Source organism: Pelodiscus sinensis, chromosome 32, assembly GCF_049634645.1.
Source record: "Pelodiscus sinensis isolate JC-2024 chromosome 32, ASM4963464v1, whole genome shotgun sequence".
Classification (NCBI taxonomy): Eukaryota; Metazoa; Chordata; order Testudines; family Trionychidae; genus Pelodiscus; species Pelodiscus sinensis.
Genome location: NC_134742.1, coordinates 12,980,763 through 12,996,947, shown reverse-complemented (window position 1 = coordinate 12,996,947; position 16,185 = coordinate 12,980,763). Strand labels below are relative to the sequence as shown.

The 16,185-nt window shown below is 46.7% G+C and overlaps 1 protein-coding gene across 1 annotated transcript in view; it reads right to left on the bottom strand.

Moving 5' to 3' along the window:
• Positions 1-16,185, bottom strand: part of LOC102444704 (uncharacterized) — a 45,248-nt gene that overhangs the window by 1,158 nt on the left and 27,905 nt on the right. Inside the window, 7 exon segments of the mRNA XM_075913390.1 lie at positions 802-834; positions 1,976-2,103; positions 3,736-3,758; positions 5,723-5,953; positions 7,713-7,808; positions 9,479-9,809; positions 10,652-10,729. Of these exon segments, the coding sequence (XP_075769505.1) occupies positions 802-834; positions 1,976-2,103; positions 3,736-3,758; positions 5,723-5,953; positions 7,713-7,808; positions 9,479-9,809; positions 10,652-10,729 (920 nt within the window).

Genomic DNA, 16,185 nt, shown 5'->3' with positions numbered 1-16,185 from the left:
TGCATTTGCTAGTGTAAAAATGTGGGCGGGGGTGTGATGCACGTACATGAAAAGTTCTGCAAAGGAGGTGAGATGGCTTCTCAGATTTCCCAAAAAGCTCATTGTTATACTTTTTGATTTCCTTGGTGATCCACTGCTCCCCCCTCTCTTCTGCCCCAGCAACCTGGGTTAATCCAACCCGTATTTAAAAATTCTAACTTATGACAGAGAAAAGAATCTACTTCTCTGTTTTAAGGAAAGATCTTGGTAGCCGCCACCAATACAGTGTTCAGCTCCCGTCAAAACAAAACGGAAAGAAAACCTGATGGCTGTGTCTAGACTGGCAAGTTTTCCCACTAAAGCAGCTGCTTTTGCAGAAAAACTTGCCAGCTGTCTACACTGGCCGCTTGAATTTCAGCAAAAACACTGACGATCTCATGTAAGAAATCAGTGCTTCTTGCGGAAATACTATGCTGCTCCCGTTCGAGCAAAAGTGCTTTTGCGCAAAAGGACCAGTGTAAATAGCTGATATTTGTTTTGCGCAAAAAAGCCCCGATCGCGAAAATGGCGATCGGGGCTTTTTTGCACAAAAGCGCGTCTAGATTGGCACGGACGCTTTTCCGCAAAAAGCGTTTTTGCGGAAAAGCGTCCGTGCCAATCTAGACGCGCTTTTCCACAAATGCTTTTAACGGAAAACTTTTCCGTTAAAAGCATTTTCGGAAAATCATGCCAGTCAAGACGTAGCCGATCTGTGTTGCTGCCAATGAGCCACCATACTTCATAGGAAAGTTTTCACCCCCCTTTTTGATCCCAGAAATTTACCTTTGTTCAGCTGCTGCCCAGATGCCAGCGTGTCTAAAGGAAGAAACGAGTGAAAAGATTCAGTGTCGTGTGTATGAGCAGAGTCACTTGTTAACGTTTTAGCACAAAAGCAAAGTGAAAAGCAAACAAATCAATGAAGTTCTTGCACACTTTCCCAGTGTTGCCTGGGTTCTTATGGAGGGGCTCAGGGCAGGGACCTATGGGTCTGGGGGATACAGGAGTTGGAGTCAAGGTGTGGGAGGCAGGGGGAGTGGGTGGCAGAAGCCTGGGCTATCTGAGACCCAAGCTCCTTCATCCCAAACCCAAAAATTAACACTGGCATTAAACATTCCAGTAGTCTGAGCCCCGTGAGCCGGAGGCTGCTGACCCAGACCAGTGCGGGGTGTTGAATTACTGGGTAGCCAAACACAACTCACAGGCAGACCGACATCCAGACACGTTTTCACTGATTAGCCTTCAATCTGCCCCGTAGCCATAGCACTCAGCAGACGGCTCAGCCTTCCTGACAGACCGGGCCTCCCATTGTCTCCAGCTCAGACACTCACAGCTCACACTATTTATCTCATTTAGCACCAACGCTACAATTCACAGGATTTTCCCCTCCCTTCTTTGTCCGCTTTAAATTTTGGGGAGTCTGTGCCTTTTGCTCTACACATTTAGGCTGTGTCTACACTGGCATGATTTTCCAGAAATGCTTTTAATGGAAAAGTTTTCCGTTATAAGCATTTTCGGAAAAGCGTGTCTAGATTGGCAGGATGCTTTTCCGCAATAGCACTTTTTGTGGAAAAGCATCCGTGACCAATCTAGACGCGGTTTTCCGTAAAAAAGCCCCGATCGCCATTTTCGCGATCGGGGCTTTTTTGAGGAAAACAGTATTGTGCTGTCTACACTGGCCCTTTTGCGCAAAAGTCTTTCGGAAAAAGACTTTTGCCCGAACAGGAGCAGCATAGTATTTCCGGAACAGCACTGATGATTTTACATGAGATTATCAGTGCTTTTCCGGAAATTCAAGCGGCCAGTGTAGACAGCTGGCAAGTTTTTCCACAAAAGCAGATGATTTTGCGGAAAAACTTGCCAGTCTAGACACAGCCTTAAAGAAGTGGGTTGTGCCCATGAAAGCTCATGATATGTGTATGATACACGTGAAAAAATTCTCCAAGTGACAGTGAATTACCTCTGAATGTTTTCATGAGGCCTTCCATGATGACGTCCAGGGATGCATTTCTTTGGGAAGTTTCCCAGATCTTCCATTTCAGTTCAGAAAAAAACTCCGCAGGTCTCTGAAACTTTTCCATCTCGCACCTGAAGAAGAACAGCCCGGTGTTACTTGCGATGGAGTTCATTCCAATTTGTATTTTACTAAAGTGAATTCTATCACAGCCAGTGGTTGTAGCTCAGCAGACCTTTCAGGATTAAATGCTCTATTGCCTCATGAATTGATACACTACCAGCTGGGATACTGTAAGGTTCGTCTTGATTCTGGTGAGACCAATATTGGAAAACTCCATCTGGTTCTGGTGCCCCATTTTAAACTGGGCATTGAAAATTTAGAGGCTACGTCTAGACTGGCATGATTTTGCAGAAATGCTTTTAACAGAAAAGTTTTTGCGTTAAAAGCATTTCTGCAAAAGAGCATCTAGATCGGTACGGGTGCATTTGCGCAAAAAGTGCTCTTGTGCAAAAGCATCCATGGCCAGTCTAGACGCGATTTTGGGCAAGAAAGGCCCGATAGCCATTTTCGCCATCGGGGCTTTTTTGCGCAAAACAGTTCTTCCCTGTCTACACTGGCCCTCTTGCGCAAGAGGGCTTATCCCTAAGCGGGAGCATCATAGTATTTGTGCAAGAACACTGACAGTCTTACATAAGATCGTCAATGTTCTTGCACAAATTCAAGCGGCCAGTGTAGACAGCTGGCAAGTTTTTCTGCAAAATCACATGATTTTGCAGAAAAACTTGCCAGTCTAGACACAGCCTAGGAGTTTAGGTCAATCTGAGCTGCCTGCACTTTGTCTTGTTCACACAAGAGGCGCGCTGCCGACTCCGGCTATTTGGGATCCAGTTCGACCCTCCGATCTTTCAGCAGTGCTGCTGCCTGGCCAAACAGTCCCCTGTTCGTAGCGGGATGTTTGATTTTTCCTTCCTAGGTGCAGTGCTTGGTCTGTATTGAACGTCCTCTGCCATCAATTTTAATCCTTCTGCCATCTACCCTCTCTCTTGTTTAGACTGTAAATCCATTGGAGCAGGGACTGTTTTTACTATGTGTCTGTGCAGCACCCAGCATCTTTGGACTAGGGATGTTAAGGAGTAGGTGACTATCCAAGAAGAGTCGACAGGAAAGTCAGCGAGTCGCTCCCCTCCCCTGCACCCATGGCCTCTATCAGAAGAGCAGGTGTTTCAAAGCGGCAGCACCACAGAGAGTCCGGCCTCTGTGCGACACTGCTGCTCTGAACTGCTGTGGTGGTGCTTCAAAGGGGCAGGGAGCAGGGAGGATGGAGTCAGCTGTGCAGTGCGGCCCCTTTGAAATGTGTGTGTGGGGGGGGTGTTTCAAAGGGGTAGTGCTGCCCTATCGATTAGTCCAGTAGTCAATATTAAAATATATCGACTATTCAATTAGTGAAATACCCGATACTTAACATCTTTAGTTTGGACCTGATTTTGCATTCTGCCTTCGGGCACTACCACAGTGCTACTAGTCTAAGCACATGCCAAAGGCCATAGTGCAGGGCGTGTCTGCCAGGCACAGCGACAGAGATCACTGTGTGATAGGAAACAAGACACCAATTGCTTATTGACTAGTTGCCAGTCGACTCCAACTCTCCAGCTGGGAGCCAGTCCCACACTCTGCCCTGCTGGACCCCGGGGAGCCACGTCGCGGGTCTAAAATCCCTTCCCTGCACGGGGAAGTGAAAGGGGGAGAGAGAAGGAGCCACCTACCTGTGCAAGGCACCTTTGATGCCCTAGAGGAGACAGAGAAGAGGAAATTCAGTTTTCCCCGTTGGGGGTTCACAGTGAAATTGAAATTATTTGCTATTTATTAACACAAACAAACCCATTCAATGTGTTGCCTTCGCTCCCGTGGAAAAGGGCAGCAAGTGCAGGATCTGGGCCCAGGGAGTCTGTCTATGGAGCTCACTAGCTCGCTGTTTAACCCCATTGGGCACATGGAATCAGAGGGCTCAGGCAGGTGATGTGTGGAACAAAGATCTCCCGAACACTCCCGGCTTTGGGAACGACCCCTCCTGCAGACGGCAGGGGATCAGGAGGGAAGGCTGCCCCCGGCCGTGCTGCCCCCAGGCTGTAAACTCTCTCCCCGCTCTCCCTCAACCATTCTCAAGGCCCATCCTGGGAGTTTCTTGGTGGCCACAGGAAGTCAGGGCTGAGGGAGAACAATGGGATTGGGGTGCAGAGTCGCTATCCTACACCCAGGCTCAACGCAAGGGACGCGAGGAGAGAAGAATGCTGCTCACAGCAGATATTAGTTACAACAAAGAATTTGACCCAAGATACCAACTGGAGAAATCCAATAAGGAACATTTTCTTTTTCACCTTCTGTCTTGTTTGCCACTTAGAGGCACTTGCAGAAAATGGAAATAATTAGGAGGCTTTGGGAATTCTAACAACTACTGACCCATTCAGGCTGTCCTAAGCAATGAACACCTTCCCTGGTTAACTTCCGTTCTGGCTGAAAAAAAATCACTGCAGTCCAAGAGCTCATGTTTCAATTTTAAGGCCAATATTGAAGAGTGGCCAAATCAGGCATAAAGTGGAAACTTTGCTTCAATTGTAGCTATTTCCATAACTAAAGACTGGTTCCATCTTTAAGCTTTTGTTGCTAGGCTACGTCTACATTGGCATGATCTTGCGCAAATACTCTTTAACTCAAGAGTTCTTGCATTAAAGTGTTTGCGCAAGAGAGCATCTACGCTGGCATATGCCTTTGCGCAAGAGCTGTGCTATTGCGCAAGAGCATCCGTGCCAGTGTAGACGCTCTCTTGTGCAAGAAAGCTCCGATGGCCATTTTAACCATTGGGCTTTCTCGCACAAGAAATTCATGTTGTCTGTCTACACTGGCCTCTTGTGCAAGAACAGTTGCGCAAGAGGGCTTATTCCTGAGCAGGAGCATCATAGGTCTTGCACAAGAAGCACTGATTTAACATATTAGAATGTCAGTGTTCTTGTGCAAGAACTCCTCGCCAGTGTAGACAGGCATCATGTTTTTGCACAAAAGCGGCCGCTTTGGTGCAAGATTGCACTAATATAGACACAGCCCTAGTGTTTAGAAGATGGGAAATGCCAGACTATATCATACATGAGCTCCATCTCCTCACGATCATGTCTCCGAAGATGGACAGTCCTAGATACTTCTGACTAGGATGTAAGATATTGGGCTCTCTCGTAGTTTGCGACTGTCTGAAACAATGATGCATGAGATTTAACAACACTCTAGATATTCCTGTTATCCATGTAAATATCTAATCTCTTTTTTAGTTTGGCCAAATGTTTGGCCTCAACAGCATCCTGTGTCAATGAGTTCCACAGTCTAATCTGATGATGTATGGAAAAGTGTGCCTTGGTTCAGATTTGAATTTGTTATCTTCTAATTCTATTGAATTTTACTTTGGTTTTGCCTAATGAAAAAGGGAGAATAGAGCTTGGAGTCTGCTATTTTTGGAGGAGTCTTCTCCCATAAGAATTTAAAAGATTTTTTTTTCCACTTAGGGCTCGATCTAATGCCCACTATACACAAGAAGTATATTTCCACTGACTTTATTGGCTTTTTATCAAGCCCTTATGAAAAAAATAATCTATATTTTAGCAATACTCTGTGTTCTAAACTTTCACCATTGCTCTCCAAAAGTAAAGAATTAGGAGACTTCCTTTCCCTTAGAAAGATTCTGGGGTGTTTCTAACACCGTCTCACCTGCAGGAATTCTATCGCTGGCTGCTGGCACTTCTGCTCCATCTCACTGATCAGAGAACTGAACGAAGACAGTTCCTCGGAGAGTTTGGCCACATACTCATCCCGCCTCTTTTCAATTTCCTTCTTCAGCTCTTCCAGCGGGGCCAGCAGGAGTCGCTCTTGTTCCTTCAGAAACTTGGACGGTTGCTCAAACTCAGACACAATTTTCTCCTTCTCAGTTTCTAGCTGTTTCTGAAATCACACAGTGTGAGCGGGGGAAGCACAGGACAGGAACACGGAGTGATTAATAGGACATTTTATGAAAATTTAGGTATGAAGATGGGAACATGTCATTGCAACCCCCCAGAATTTAACTTCTGTTATTTTATGAAGGCGTACTCATGCTGTTTCTGGAGCACTCTCCACCCCTCATGCCCTAGGAGCAAGGAAATCAGAGCAGATTTCTAACTCAGAGCTTTTCATGGCAATGTCTAGCAGTGATACCATCATTCAGGACCTGCTCCAGAGCTCACACAACTCAACCGGCATCTTTCCAATTACTGCAATAGGCTTTGAAGGCCTACGTGACCAGCCTTCTCTGGGGCAGGGGATACCTACAGCAGCTGCACAAATTGTCCTGTTTCAGAGAGGTGGCCGTGCTAGGCTATATCAGTAAAAACAACAAGGAGTTCTCTGGCACCAAACCTCCTAGTCTTTAAAGTGCTAGCAGAGTCCTTGCTGGTTTTGTCCTTCTGGGATTATTTCTGCTAACACGCAAGCAGGCAAAAACCTGGAGAGGTTGGGTGGCAAAAAAAAGGAAGGTGAATATAATGACTTGACATTTTGAAAATGTTTCAATAAGATTAAAATTCCAATTTGAAAGGGCGCAAAAATGTTTGCTTCATTTTGTAATTTCCTCTCACAACTCTACTTTTTTTAAATGCACTTTAATATTTTGACTGCCAGACCAGAGTGCAGGCAATAACTGTGGTAGAATGATGAGAAGTTTAACAGTTTTTTGATGGTTGAAGCTGATTTTATGAAAGTTGATAAATTTCATCTTGTAGGTTTCAATTTCTCATTCCCTACAGAGAGATGGGAGGGAATACATTGTTACTGCATTTCAAATTGGCTAGATCAGAAGAAACAGCAGCTAAAAGCCATTCCAACCCAATAACATCCATCAACCGAAGCTATGTGTACAGGCAGTCCCCGGGTTACATACAAGATAGGGACTGTAGGTTTGTTCTTAAGTTGAATTTGTATGTAAGTCGTAACTGGTACATATTGTAGGGGAAACTCTAGCCAAACATTTCTCTAGAGCTCAGTTTTATTCTCCCACACCTCACTTCCCTCAGTCCTTTATTCTCAAGCTGAGGTGTCTGCTGAGAAAAGCCGCTCCTCATCTCCCTGGTCTGCTGGGGGGGGGGGCGCTAGCTTCGCGTCTCCCTGGTCTGCTGGGGGGAAGCAGCTAGTGCGGGGTTGCCTCACCCCGTTTATAAGTAGGGATCCAATGTAAGTCGGATCCATGTAACCCGGGGACTGCCTGTATTCATTCGTGAACATCAGCATTAAATCCATAAAAAGAAACTAATGGGAAATTTGAAAATGGAATCCACGCATCAGTAAATTTGGAGAGATTTTGTTGGGATTAATGAACTGCCTGAACATCGTCAACACACTGAAAACGTATTCTCTCTCGGTTTGTTTACTGACACATGGAAAATTTTGTTTCAAATGACTTTTTCCCATGGAAAAAAAAGTTGGTTTCGACTAAGCCCCATTCATGTACATGACGGGTTTTCTGTCTGAAAAATTACACTCCCATTATCAGTGAAAATATTTGGATTAAGACTTCGGAGAACAATTGCTTTTTACAGTGACAATGAATGAGGAAGAGTCTTCCACAGAAGCAACCTGTTTCTCGCTATTTTTCTTACGGACTCAGTTCTAAGCAGTGTGTGGATAATGTGCCTGTGCACGTTTGCATCTAAGTAATAATGGCACCTACCAGCAGTTCTTCGATTTTCTTTTCCCCGCTCATTTTAAACGACTGAATCTTGTCTCTTTCCTCCTTCAAAATCTTCACAGAGCTCTGAATTTGGTCCTAACAAAGAAACAAAAGACCCTATTTAGTTTTGGTGGCTTCTGGAGGAATTTCGCTCTTTTTATATTTTCAAGGTGACTAAATACACAATACATTGAGGGTGTGGTCTAGCTGCCTGGCCAGAGGGTCATTCTCATGCTTGCGTGCTCTCTCTCTCTCTCTCTCTGGTCTAAATGGCTCTTTCTTCTCATTGGCACAGCTGTGAGAAGGCAGATAGAGGAGGTCCCACATCACAATATCCCACAGTCTGTGGTTACGGCACTTACCAAGAAGCCCAGAATGGGGATTCTAAGCAGTGAAATTGTTGCAAAGCTCAGCAGGCGCTGTTACAAACAGTTCCGGGAACAGACTCAGAGCCCATTGTGATTGGCCTGTTTTGGCCCAGAACTGTATTTTTCACACAAAAAAGGCCTGAAAAACCGGGTTCCAAAGTGGCCCAGAGGGCAAAATGTATAAAACAGCACATTAGCTTGAGGACAATATTTCAGGACTGAGAACTAATTCGCAGCGCATTCCTGTTAACCCATTGGAGCCAGAACCACTTTTGAACACTGTCAAAGGTAGCGTAGCAGAAACATTTAGCTCTATCTACACATTCCCAGAAAAATAACAGACTCTAATCTCTGACTCGCCCATTTGGGAGTGATTCTTCCCAAAACGTACAACAAATAAAAACATCTGAAAAGCAGAATGAGTGACAGTGGGTTGTGTGTGGGTACGACCTTCATTGTGCCCTGGAAAAGTTTGTGTCTCAGTTCTCCCAGGTCCCTGAATTCTTTGGAAGTTTGGATCTTCCAGAAGTTAAGTATAAGTTTTAAGAAGTTACAATAGTAAAGCTGGTTAAGTTTATTGCATACGCTGCATTTCAGTTAGGAATACTTCTTAGCATCGCTAGATGGTTTTGTTACGTCACAGAAAATTGGGCCTAGGGCGGTTATGCTAAGACAGACCGAGAAGAGTCCAGCAAAGGGTTCTGGGTAGTCCCCGAATAAAATTTGAGACATGAGTTCAGCAAGGGCATGAGATAAGCGAACAGCTGAGCTGAACAGCTGGCTTAAGGAACTGATAAGGAAACTCCCTGTCTCCTCGTTGGCTGGTACTCGCCTTCTGTCTTAATAAGAAAGTTGCTGATGTGTCAAGACCACCTCGTATAGTTGGCAAGGTATGCACCCATGCTAGAAGTTTCTAACTAACAAGGGGGTGGGTTGCTTAAGTGAATAGTCAATGATGCGATGAAACTGTCTATATAACCCCACTTGCTATAGAAATCGGTGGCTGGTTCTCAGTAGAGACGGGTTGCTCTCTATTGTTGTGTGCACTCTTCAATAAAGAGCGTTGTGATTAGACCTTGCTGGTGTTGCCTGTCTCTTTGTGGTCAGACAACGAACTGAAGCCGTCTGGGTCTGAGTCCTCGACAGTTTCAACAAAAATACCGGACACACTTGACTTTATATCACAATCTACATTACATCTTGTTTAGAAAATACCGGACATTGATATTTTCTCATTTTCTCAATTTGTTTCCCGAAGAGGAAGCTCAAATACTGGACTGTTCGGTTCAAAACTGGACACCAGGCAACCCTAATACTGCTTAAGGTCCTACGTAGCTCCTGTTTCTTTCAATTATTTTATTTAAATCCCATCCCTGGCCATTCCCGCTGGTTTCTTACCTGGTAAGCCTCGGCAGCTTCATCCATGGGAACTACTTCTGGATCTTTTTTTGGCTGCATTGTCAGGGGTCTGGAGGCTTCTACAATATTCCTCAGCTGTCTGTTCGGTTTGAAGTTCTTCTGGGAGACGGTTTCTCTGCACTCCGGACAGCGGAGGTTTGTACGCAGTCCCTGCCACCGCTAAGTGAGGCAGGCTTGGCAGAAATTGTGCCCACAATCCAGGCACACGGGATCTTCAAAATAATCTGTATACACTGAGCAAGTCCGTTCACTCAGGAGCGTGTGTCCTGCACTTGCAGCAGACAAGGCTGTTTCTGCAGAGAGGGGAGGAGTTTAGTTTCCTTTTCTCCTCTCAGAAAAATGGGCGGACTGTGAACTTTGAACACAGAAAGGGCACTGACCCCATATACACTGTCTCCTGTTATTCTTGTGACGCTGGCTGGAAACACTTTGTTACCTTATATGGCAAAGGGAGTAGGAGAACCTGGTCAACCCTTCCTTGACCAAAACCATGTCTACAGGGCTAGGCCTCGTTCCAGCCTTGTCCAAAGTATGGATCCCGAACACACCACCGTAGGTCTGACTCAAGCTTGGGCAGGCACGTATGTACGCACGGAGGCCAGGCCAGAAAGGATGGGAAAAGTCAGGGGTGCTGCCCAAAGATGCAGAACTTGTACAGGACAGCGAGACCTGGCCAAAAAGAGCAGAAACAATACCAGGACATCCCATTGTGATAAGAGCAAAATTCCAGAGACAACCAGAAAAACGATGAATTCAGCACTTTTGCAATATTTCGGCAGAGCAAAATGCATCCTGAATTTGAATAATGAATTTTATCACAGTGAACGGCTGTAGCTCATCCCAAAGAGGCTGTTCTCAATGGTGGCAGATGGCAGAACAAGGAGCAATGGTCTCAAGTTGCAGTGGGGGAGGTCTAGGTTGGATATTAGGAAAAACTATTTCACTAGGCGGGTGGGGAAGCCCTGGGATGAGTTTCTTAGGGAGGAGTGGAATCTCCGTCCCTAGAGGTGTTTAAGTCTCGGCTTGACTAAGCCCTGGCTGGGTTGATCTAGTTGGGATTGGTCCTGCTTTGGGCAGCAGGCTGGACTCGGTGCCTCCTGAGGTCTCTTTCAGCCCTTTGAGTCTATGATTCAACAGACCTTGGAGGATTACGTTCTCAGCTGCTCCACGATTGAATACTCGACCAGCTGGGACACGACCAGCTTCTCCTTCGTTTTCCTGAGATCAATACTGGAAAATGGACAGAAAAAGAAGATAATAAAATGAGGTTTAACCGCTATTTCAAATGAAAGGGTTTCTTTTTTAAAAAACGCGTCTAAACAGCGCTTTTTCTTTTGAAATAAGGAATTTTGAAATAGTGCCAGTCTGTGAATTGTCACATGAAGTGCGGGATATTTAAATCCCAGCTTCATTTGCAATTTTGAATGACGACATTTCCATCCCTCTATCGAAAGAGGGTGCAAATGTAGACATACCCTCAATCTCTCCTCATGTGCTCCAGCCCCCTAATTATTTTGGTCGCCCTGAACTGGACCCTTTCCAATGCGTCCACATCCTTTCTGTAGTGGGGGGTCCAGAACTGGACACAATACTCCAGATGTGGCCTCATCAGAGCTGAATAAAGGGGAATAATCACATCTCTAGATCTGCTGGCAATGCTCCTCCTAATGTACCTAATTTGCCATTAGCCTTCTTGGCTACAAGGGCGCCCTGTTGACTCATATCCAGCTTCTCATCCACTGTAACCCCCAGGGCCTTTTCTGCTGAACTGCTGCTTAGCCAGTCAGACCCCAGCCTGTAACAATACTTGGGATTCTTCCGTCCCAAGGGCAGGACTCTACACTTGTCCTTGTTGAACCTCATCAGTTTTCTTTTGGCCCAATTCTCTAATCTGTATAAGTCACTCTGGACCCTATCCCTGCCCTCCAGCCTATCTACCTCTCCCCCTATCTTAGTGTCATCCGCAAACTTGCTGAGGGTGCAATCCATCCCCTCCTCCAGGTCATTCATAAAGACGTTGAACAAAACTGGTCTTAGAGCCGATCCTTGGGGCACTCCACTAGAAACCGACTACCAACTTGACATTGAGCTGTTGATCACTACCCATTGGGCCTGACAATCTAGCCAGTTTTCTATCCATCTTACCGTCCATTTATCCAATCCATATTTCCTTAACTTACAACCAAGAATACTGTGGGAGACCGTAACAAAAGCTTTGCTAAAGTCAAGGTATATCACATCCACTGACTCCCATATCCATGGAACCAATTACTGCATCATAGAAGCTAATCTGATTGGTCAGGCATCACTTGCCCTTGGTGAATCCATGGTGACTATTCCTGATCACTTTCCCCTCTTTCAAATGCTTCAAAATGAATTCCTTGAGGATCCCCTCCATGATTTTTCTAGGGACTCAGGTAAGGCTGCAATCCCATGGATTGTCCTTCCATTTTTAAAAGATGAGCACTATATTTGCCTTTTTCCAATCATCCGGGATCTCTCCCAATCTCTACAAGTTTTCAAAGATAATGGGCAAAGGTTGTGCAATGACATTGGCCAACTCCCTCAGTACTCTCGGATGCATTAAATCCGGACCCATGGATTTGTGTAATTTTAGCTTTTCTAAATAGTTCCTAACCTGTTCTTTCCCCACCAAGGGCTGTCCACCTCCTTCCTATAGGGTACATCTACACTATCTCATTAATTCGAGCTAGGTAGGCAAAGCAGGCGACTGGATTTGCAAACGAAGCCCGGGATTTAAATATCCTGGGCTTCATTTGCAAATCCGGTCACCTGCTTTGCCTACCTAGCTCAAATTAACGAGCTAGTGTCAACATACCCATACTGTGTTGCCTAGTGCATTAGCCTAGGGTCTAGAAGCTGACCTTGTCCGTGAAGACAGAGGCAAAGAAAGCTTTGAGTCCTTCAGCTTTTCCCACATCATCTGTCACTAGGTTACTGCCCTCAAGCAGTGGGGGCCCCACACCCGCTCTGATCCCCCTCTTATTGCTCACGTGAGGGTAGAAACCTTTCTTATTACCCTTCACAAGCTGCAATTCCAGTTGCACTTTCGCCTTCCTGATAACTCCCCTGCATTGTTGAGCAATAGATTTATACCTCTCCCTAGTCATCTGACCAAGTTCCCATTTCTTGCACGCTCCCTTTTTGTGTTCAAGGTCATCAAGAATTTCTCTGGTAAGCCAATCTGGTCACCTATCATATTTGCTTTTCTTACTGCACATCGGGATGGTTTCTTCCTGTGCCTTCAATAAGGCTTCTTTAAAATACTGCCAGCTCTCCTGGATGCCTTTCCCCCTCATCCCAGTGAATCCTGCCGATCAGTTTTCTGAGGGAGTCAAGGTCTGCTTTTCTGAAGTCCAAGGTGTGTATTTTGCTACTCTCCTTTCTGCCTTTGGTCAGGATCCTGAAATCTACCATCTCATGATCACTGCTTCCCCTACTAGTTCCTCCCTGTTTGTGAGCAAAAGGTCAAGCTGTGCATGGCCCCAGCTGGTTCCTTCAGCACTTGTACCAAAAAGTTATCCCCAACATTCTCCAGAAACTTCCTGGATTGTCTGTGTCCTGCCGTATTGGTCTCCCAACAGATGTCAGGGTGATTAAAGTCCCCCATGAGAACCAGGGCCTGCGATCTGGAAGCTTTTCTCACTTATCTGAAGAAAGCCTCGTCTACCTCATCCAGCTGATCCCGTGGTCTATAATAGACACCAACCACAACATCACGCCTGTTGGTTCTTGTGACGAGGTGGCAGGGGCCAGCGGGGAGAGTGCCACACCCTGCATTATCGCTGCGCTCTGTGTCGGCGCCGCAGCCAGCGCCCGGCCATACCCAGAGTGCTCGGTGGCCGCCGCTGCTGCACGGTGACTCCCGGCACCTCTGAGCCGGCCGGCAAGAGAGCGTAGGGGCTGGCGTCCTTTAGGCAGGGCGCCGGCTTTGAAAACAAGAGAGCCCCGTGGAGGAAGGGACGGCGAGCCGGAGGGAGAGGAAAGACCCGGAGCGAAGACCGCCAGAGAACCTGCCAGCGGAGAGAACACCTCGGAAGGTGGATAGAGGCGGGGTGCTGCGGGCGGTGACTCATGCAGATGTTGAGGAGGGGAGGAAGCAGCCCAGGACCGGTGAGTTGCGGCTTGATACAGCCGGCCGGACTGGAGGTGGGTATTCCTGTCTTTAGGGTCCTGGGCTGAGAACCGGAGAGAGGGCAGGCCCGGGTCTCCCGATTCTCCCTGCATGCAACAGTCGGCGTCAGTTTAAACGACTCACGGGAAACTGACGGGGGGGAACGGACAAGGCGGTGGGCGTCTCCGCATACCCTGGGGTGGACTTATAACAGTTCCACCTCTAAGCTTAACCCATAGACTCTCAACAGGCTTTTCTCCCTCTAAATACTGGAGCACTCTGCAATCCTAGGGTATGTCTAGACTACAGGGTTTTGTTGACAGAAGTTTTGTCGACAGATACTGTTAACAAACCTTCTGTCGACAAAGAGCGTCTAGACTACATCCAGTTCTGTCTTGGCTGTGTCTAGACTGGCCAGTTTTTCTGGAAAATCAGCCGCTTTTCTGGAAAAACTTGCCCGCTGTCTACACTGGCCGCTTGAATTTCTGCAAAAGCACTGACTTCCTACTGTCTGAAATCAGTGCTTTTTGCGGAAATACTATGCTGCTCCCGTTCGGGCAAAAGTCCCTTTTGCACAAAAGTTTTGCTGAGATTTGTTTTGCACAAAACAGCTGAGATTTGTTTTGCACAAAAAAGCCCCGATTGCGAAAATGGCGATCGGGGCTTTTTTGCAGAAAAGCGCGTCTACATTGGCACAGACGCTTTTCCGCAAAAAGTGCTTTTGTGGAAAAGCGCCCGTGCCGATCTAGACGCTCTTTTCTGTAAATGCTTTTAACGGAAAACTTTTCCGTTAAAAGCATTTCTGGAAAATCATGCCAGTCTAAACATAGACCTTCAGGGCCATGATCAGCAAAGCTATTCCCACTGACAAACAGTCCAGGTGTAGCTGTGTCTCTTCCAGTGACGTGAAATCAGGTGGTTTTCACGGTGAGGGGTTTTTTTAACCCGTCTTCAGAAAGCAGTAGGCAGATTCAGAGCCAAATATCAGGCTGCAGTGTCTTGCACACAAGGTCATCTCTTATGAGCCCCGTCACTCATCAAGGGAGTGGAGCACTTATCGATCTTCGGGTGAGGGTGTCTTGGTTGGACTCTGATGAAATCCAGCTGGGAGACATTGGACCTAGTATCAGAAGAGACTGAGAGCAAGGAAGTGACCATTCGGCCTTTACTAAAGAAATCACTTTTGATCGTAAAAATCTTCTGTTCTTGCCCTGCCTAAAATCTCCCTTTTAAGGGAAAGTTCACAAGAAGTTTTTGTCCAAGCAACTCCGATGCTCATTGAGGGACCTCCGATTTTCTTGGCTTCTGTCAGTCTGGTTATTACCCAGCATTTATTACCCAGACTGCTGTGCTAAGGGACCTTTTCCTGATGCTGGGTGAAGATGAATCAATTATGCTGACTCTTCAGCATCTGTCCGGTGCCTGTGATAAGCTGACTGTGATGAATGGTAACACACAGCGCTACACATGAACGGATTTGTCCTTTCCTTTCTAGCAGGATCCCATAGGTCTCCCTTTGCAATTTTTTGTCTTCTGTGGGGACTTTTTCATGCAGGCGGTCACAAGTAAAGCAGAGAGGTCTGCTCCTCCAAAATTCGCAAGCAGCCATTCCACTTTGCACTTCCTGTGTGACGGATTCATGCCGAGGACGTTCAGAGCTCGTAAGATAAGCAACCACCACATTGCATGACAAGTGTTCATGGCCACAGTCATGTCAGCTCCCCTAAACACTGCTAATCTGCAGGCCAAAGTCCAGGCCCTGTTCTTGGGGAAGGGTGAGCCCGTAATGGGCAGGAAATTACAAAACGGTGTTAGGAGGAAGTCCTGGCAGCTGACCCGTCATTCCACAACGTGCCGCGACATACATCGCAGCCCCACTTAGTGTCTTTGGGGACTAGCGTATTACGTTTATGGAAGTCAGACATTGAGGTATGACTCTGTCTTATTCTATAGGGGAGGTTACCACAGTGGCCAGGTGGCTCTGTGTGGTGCATGTGGCTTTTTGAACCGGTATCGGCACCCAGCTCCCATTGCCTGTGGGATCCAGGCCACTGGAGCTGCGGAGCCGGCACTGGGAGCTGTCACCACGTGAGGAAATTCCCTGACTATCCCTGCACCCAGGGGCCGGTCGCACCAGCCGCTACCGGGGAGCTGCATAGAATCAGCTGGCAGAGAGCTGCCTTAGCCCTGCGGCACAGACTTATCATGGCCCTGGTAGCCTACCTGAACTCATCCACGGACAGGGCCTCTCTCCCCAAGGGCAGGTTTATACACACAGGCAGCATCATTGTCAAGGCTGCTTCCCCACTCTGGCACGATGAACGCAGAAGTGGGGCCCCGCAAAAGTCCCCCCAAACCGTCTCTTTCCAGGCTTTGGTGTAAAGCTTCCTCCAAAATCTTAAAAAACTAGATTTGGGGGATAAAAATCCGCTGCCACCACCCAAGTAATGGTAAGAAAAACCGGGGAAGAGATCACTTGGAAAATCTCAGCCCTAAAGTAAAAGCAGGACTCAAAAATTAACCAATCGGAGGTTCATAAAAAAGAAAGAAC